General features: G+C 45.0%; 1 protein-coding gene across 1 annotated transcript; it reads left to right on the top strand.

The window, feature by feature from the left end:
- Nucleotides 1-1,382: 1,382 nt before the first annotated feature.
- pyya (peptide YYa) lies at nt 1,383-5,959 on the top strand (the record flags this gene model as incomplete). Its single annotated transcript, XM_080009552.1, has 4 exons — nt 1,383-1,448; nt 3,220-3,407; nt 5,706-5,786; nt 5,935-5,959. The coding sequence occupies exons 2-4, from the start codon at nt 3,220-3,222 to the stop codon at nt 5,957-5,959; spliced, it is 294 nt and encodes a 97-aa protein (XP_079865678.1). The 5' UTR covers nt 1,383-1,448.
- Nucleotides 5,960-6,593: the final 634 nt, after the last annotated feature.

Below are 6,593 nucleotides of genomic sequence, written 5' to 3'. Positions count from 1 at the left end.
ATCTCTCGCTACTGAGCAGGTACTTCCATAAATGGCATCTCAAGCTTAGCCTGCCCAAGACAGTTTGCTCAGTGTTCCATCTTGCCAATCGATGGGCGAATACCATGCTGAACATCACACTCGACGGCACCATCGTCAGGCATGACCCCAACCCTAAATATCTCGGTGTCACACTTAGCCTCACCTTCAAGCCACACATCCAACAAGTTGCTGCCAAGACCGCCGCCCGTGTAAACCTCCTGAAGAGACTGGCTGGCACTGGATGGGGTGCAAACTTCACCACCCTGCGCACCTCCACCCTTGCCCTTGCATACTCCACGGCTGAGTATGCCGCCCCTGCATGGAGTCACAGCAGCCATACAGCCTGTGTTGATGTTGCTGATGCTTAACACCGCCATGAGGCTAATTAGTGGTGCCCTGCCATCAACCCCTGTCGAGTTTCTCCCCATACTGTCTGGCATTCCACCTCCAGAGCTCTGTCGTAACTTCCTGACCTTGAAGCTGGCCTGCAAGAGTGCAGATGAGCCAACAAACCTGATCCCCCCGCCTGCTGAATATGGCCACCAGAGACTCCCCTTCAACCAATCCGCCTGGGTGTGGCCTACCACGGAATGCCTGGGTCAACCTCAACAGACTTAGCTCTGGAGTAGCAAAGACCCAAACCTATCTGCATATGATTGGAGTGTCTGCCACAAATCTCTGTGAATGCGGAAAACCACAGACTGTTGAACACATCATTGATGAATGCCCAATCTTCAAATCACCACATGGAGTCAGCGGCCTCATTGAACTGGATGACGATACCACTTCTTGGCTAATGTCCCAATTGTCTGTGTAGCCCTACACGAACGAACGATGGTCAAAAAAGGTAGAGTAGTAGTTTCAGTAAAAAAAAGTAGAAAAAAAATCACTGTGCTTCTTGATAAAGATCAATACAGATTTATACATTTGTCCAATCCTTTGGAAATGGAAGAAGATGTTGAACGTTGAATATTGAATGTTTATGTCCGTTGAAGTTGTACCAAATCGTTAATTTTGGTGCAACTCTCTGTGCGTTGGAACTTTTTTGGTTTGCCACTGATCGTATGGGTTCACTCACAGCCCCAAAATGTCATCTGTAAACTCTCATCAAAAAAAAAAAAAAAAAAGAAATGACTGGCGCGACGGGCCGTGCGTTAGTAATGTGCTCATCGCTATCTGACGCACCAGGCCATCCCCGCCCACTGTGCTTCACACACACACACACACACACACACACACGCACACACGCACACACACGCAGGGTCGGGCCCCTCCCTCCCATCAAAACAGGCGGTGCTGGTAAAGTATAAAACTCCCTCCGTCCGATGTGTGGAACCAAAGCCTGGAGTCCGCACCGAACAGTTCCTCCACTGAAGGGAAAACGACACCTGCTCCAACAACCACCACCTGTCGACCATCTCCTCAGAGTAAGTTCGTCATTGTAAGAAACGTCTTCGCTTTAGGACTGTTTTAGGTTTTAGGTTTTGTTGGATGTTTGTCGGACTCCTATTTTTTTCCGCCTTGTTTTGACTTAAAACTGCAGAAACGAAATCGCGACTAAAACTCGTGTCTATACAGGGATAGGCTCGTAGTGCTTGATAACTTTAGTACCAGATTTGCGCGTGTTTCCAGCACCTTGGAGAGCTCCGCAAGCGCAACAGGCGGCGGCGCACGATGGCAGAAGTGTACGTGCGCCCACTGCGTGACTTGTCGAGCGGGGGACGCTTTGCAGTGATTACAAATGAAATAGAAAAGGCTTCGTTCTCATTCCAGGCAGCTAATCGTGCGATGTACCAGCCTCACACTTGTAGCTAGGGCTGTCATGGTCCAAATTGTCCAAAATAGTGTAGTTGGTCTGTGCCAAATTCGACTAATTTGTTTGTGGCAGGGTAAAAGTTAAGTCACAGCTCACAGTCAGACAGGAAATAATAGAAAATGGATCAAAACAACCTGATATATGAATTGGTCATTTCATTCGTTAGACATAATAGAGAAAAAGCAACATCGGGGAAGTAGGTTAATGAACTCCAATGCGTGTTGGGTTATTTATGGGGTTATTTGTAATTCTAAGAGCTAGGCCTTCAAGTACAAGAAGGAATTCTCTTTTAATTCCCTGAGCAATTCACTCCTTGGTAGGCTATTCCCTTCACCAACTCCAAATCCCTGAAGAGAGAGTAACGAGAACATATTTGAACGTTTCAATGCAAGATATGCCTTATCCATTTTCATTGACATTGTGCTCGATCTAACAGTCAATCGTTGACTCATTTTCTTTAGTGTCTGATATGTTTTAGAGCTTATACAAAGAAGATAATTCTGCACAGTGAACAGGACAAATACGTTTGCTGTAATGGAAATGAGATCCCATGCCATTGCATTGCTTAAGTAAGCTTGTACAGTAATGTCTGTACAGGCAATATTGGAAAATGTCCAATGCCAGTTAAACCATTTGGCCACAGCTGCCCTGGTGATGATGGTGGGAAATGTGAGCCATCATTAGTTTATTGAACTCTTGCTCCATTTTCTCCATCTTCCCACTGGCATTGAACTAGAGCAATAGCAGCACAGTTATGACTATAAGTCAATCCACCGAAAGCCTTCGGGGTTAACGATACTTATTGACTTTTGTTAAAGTCCTTTGTCACGGCCCTCTATTAACTTGTCACTTGATTTAGATTTAGGAGACAGCCTCAGAGATATTTCTTTGTTGTTGTTGAGGAAAATTCAACGACAGCACAACACACACACACACACACACACACACACACACACACACACACACACACACACGCACACACACACACACACACACACCCAGGAGATGCGTATAGAAAATATTATATATATATAAACTGGCCCATATTATATTAATTATTTAGATTTATATATTTTTTTCTATTTTATCTCTTTTTATATATATATATATATATATATATATATATATATATATATATATATATATATATATATATATATATATATATATATAAATATATATATATATAAATACTTTTACATATCTATGTTTTTTATTTGTTGATATAAAAATATATTTTTTTCATTTTTATTAAAGACATTAACCCTTGACATTAATCTGTCTGCGTCTTTGTCTTCCTAACCTGCTAACTAGGTTAATAGATTAACCCTTTCCAACTACGTTAGCATCACTCTATTTTACTTTTCCCTTTTCTGCCCTAGATGGCCGTGATGCTGAAGCCCTGGACGGTGCTGGTGGCCCTTGTGCTGTGTGTGCTGGTGTGTTTGGGGACGCTGACGGACGCCTACCCGCCCAAGCCGGAGAACCCCGGTGAAGACGCCCCGCCCGAGGAGCTGGCCAAGTACTACACCGCCCTGAGACACTACATCAACCTGATCACCCGGCAGAGGTAAACACACATATACATACACACACACACACACGGCCACACACACACACACGGCCACACACACACACACGGCCACACACACACGCACGCACGCACACACACAAGCACACACGGAAATATCAATTAATTCAAGACTGCTTCATTCGAAATCACCAACTCAGTGTTGTGTTGTGGTGTGTGTGTGTGTGTGTGTGTGTGTGTGTGGCACCTTTCGACTGAACTTCTCCCCAGATGTTTGTAACCTTTTAATTTTCTCCTGACGACCACCATGATGCAATTTCCAGAGCTATTTTAACCAAAATGGACACCTAATGTTATGAAAGTTAACCACGTCTGAAATCCAGAGTCAGAAAGTTTTGCCCCTTTAAGTCCAGTTTCGGGTGGTAATGCAGTGAAGTCTCTACGGCAGCGGTGAGCCCATTTGTCTCCTTACATCGGCCCGGAGCTCTTTCTTAACTCGAACGGCGGCCCGACAGCAAGCTCGGCAGATTCGATTATTGGCCACTCTCCAAAAGCTCCAGGCCTCAGAGTGAACGAGACCAGAGCAATAAAATTGGCAAAGAGGGACCCAAGGGATGAAATCCCTAATCGGGTTACCCCGGGCTCACGCCAAGACCCGCAGCTCAGGTAGTATAGAAGAAGTTGGGATCTGGGAAGGTAAACGCTGTTTGACTTTTGAGGCAGACCTCATATGGGTAACTGTTACCATTCATGATATTCAAATAGGTCGTTGATATTTCAATATTTAGGCAGCGGAAAGAAAGATGAAGGTCACAGGCTCAAAGTAAGAACACTTTTATTCCTGCTGACCCGGACATAGAACGGGTTATGTTAATTTTCGGATGAAAGCATATTTTAATATAATGCATTTACACAGGGGGGGAGAAAATAAATTGAGGGGTCTGCTGAAAGGTATCTGTGCAAGATAAAAACAAGTTGATGGATTGGGGATTTCATTTAGTGTTATTGCATCACTGAATATATGTAAAGATATATAAGACCATTACATAAGTTGACAAAATAAAATATGATATTAGTCTGGTTATCTGAAACAAAAATATGCCCAAAATTCAAGGAGAGGGAGAGGGAGATACACAGATGCAAGGACAAGTAAACATAGGGGCAGTGGGTTAAAATACAGACAGAAAAGAGGACGAGAGAGGAGGGAGAGAAAGGCAGAGGGGGAGGTAGAAAAAGATATCAGGCCAAACAGCCACAGACAGATCCAGTCAGAGACAGAAAGACAAATAAACTCATAAAGTTGGATGGACAGCAGAGTAGGGGAAACTGTGTGTGTGTGTGTGTGTGTGTGTGTGTGTGTGTGTGTGTGTGTGTGTGTGTGTGTGTGTGTGTGCGTGTGTGTGCCCGTGTGTGTGAGAGAGAGACAAAGAGGGGGATGAAGGCAGAAAGACAGCTTGTTTAGATAGGGAGATAAGGAGAGATGTGGAGGTACGAGAGTGAGAGAGAGCGAGGGAGGGGCGGTGGACAAACTGGAAAGAGACCAACCAGGCGACCGTGAGAGATGCATGGATGCAGACAGGCCATTATCAGGCAGGGAAGCATTTTACATCCAGTCACACAGCCTCGCAGTGTGTGACAGGTGTGGCAAAGCTGTTTGATTGCTTTCCTACACACACATGCACACACACACACACAGACACACACGCACAGACACACTCATAAACCACGACTACATGCTACGCAGGTAACGGAGCATTAGATTGGGTGTTAGATGTCACGGCGGAGAGGTGGAACAGAAGGCGGATGAGAAGAGCGAGCAGAGCCACAGTATCTTATCCCCCCCCCCACACACACACACACACTTATTTGATGATTGGCTCTATGATTTTCATATCCTTCCAGTGTATCAGGACCCCTGACTTTTCCTATCAACTCAATATAGATCAAATTTGGTCTGAGACACACACACACACACACACACACACACACACACACACACACAGACACAATCTGAATTTGGCTGTGAGTCAAAGCCATTAGAACCAGGGGGTGCCATGCACCAAAGGTGCATAAAGTATAGCATGCCGGCATGGAAACACACACACGCGCACACACACACACACAATTATACCCAGTGTGTGAGGACTCATATTCCTGGTGCACTTCTAAACCAAAAAAAAATAGTAAACACGGAGACCAGTCCTCAACAGTATAGTGAAACAAACACACACACACAGACACTGGATAAAAGGTAAGCAGCAAAGAAAAAAAATGTTTTAATCTCTGCCTCCGTCTCTGTCTGTCCGTCCATCTGTCTGTCTCTCCATCTCAATCCAGATATGGCAAGCGCTCGGCCCAGGAGGATGTGATGGCTGAGCTGCTGTTCGGTGGGGACAGCAACAGAGATCAGAGGTCAAGGTGATGTACACACACACACACACACACACACACTCACACACACACACACACACACACACACACACACACACACACGCACACACACACTCACTCCCGTGTCCCAACCGGGGACAGGATTGATGATCTCCCTCTCCTCTGTTTCCCGCAGATACGACGATGGCTACATGTGGTGACTTGGCCGCTCCTCTTCCTCCACTCTGGGCATTCTCTCCAGGCGTTACCCACGATGCACCTGGAGGGGCCGACACGTGCCTCTCGCCTCTGATCCCTCGGCCCCCGGCCACAGTCCATGACCATCACAGACTCAAACACAATCTCTCTCTCTCTCTGTCTCCGCGGTCTGTCCTCTCTTAGTGTTTCCATCTTTCCACCCGACATCAAAATTGTATATAATTTATTATCGAAATAATAGATACATATATATGAAATTGGAGCGACTATATCAGTGTGTGGAGCCCTGTCTCCATGTATGAGTGTACCGCCCCCCCACCCCTCTCTCTCTCCCCACTGCTGTACTACACTGTCTAAAAGAGGAAATTATTATTGTTTTAATGTTGTTGCTGTGAAGAGGAAATAAATATCTTCTTTTCTGTGTGAATAAAAAAAAGTTGATTGGACGACTCAGACTGTGTGAGCTTTCTTCTTGGAAAAAATTGGATGTTTGGAATGGGGGATTTCAGCAAACGGACTGAAAAGGGACATTTTGATATTTGTAATACTATATATATGTATGCTGTTTAAATAGTGTACATTTGTTATAGTATCTAAACAGACTCTCACAAGCCGTTCCATTCGGTCAACAAAGAG

The sequence above is a fragment of the Zeus faber genome, assembly GCF_960531495.2.
Source record: "Zeus faber genome assembly, chromosome: 11".
NCBI classification, from domain to species: Eukaryota; Metazoa; Chordata; class Actinopteri; order Zeiformes; family Zeidae; genus Zeus; species Zeus faber.
The sequence above is the reverse complement of the archived record's forward strand: the minus strand, read 5'-3'. Positions and strand labels throughout refer to the sequence as shown.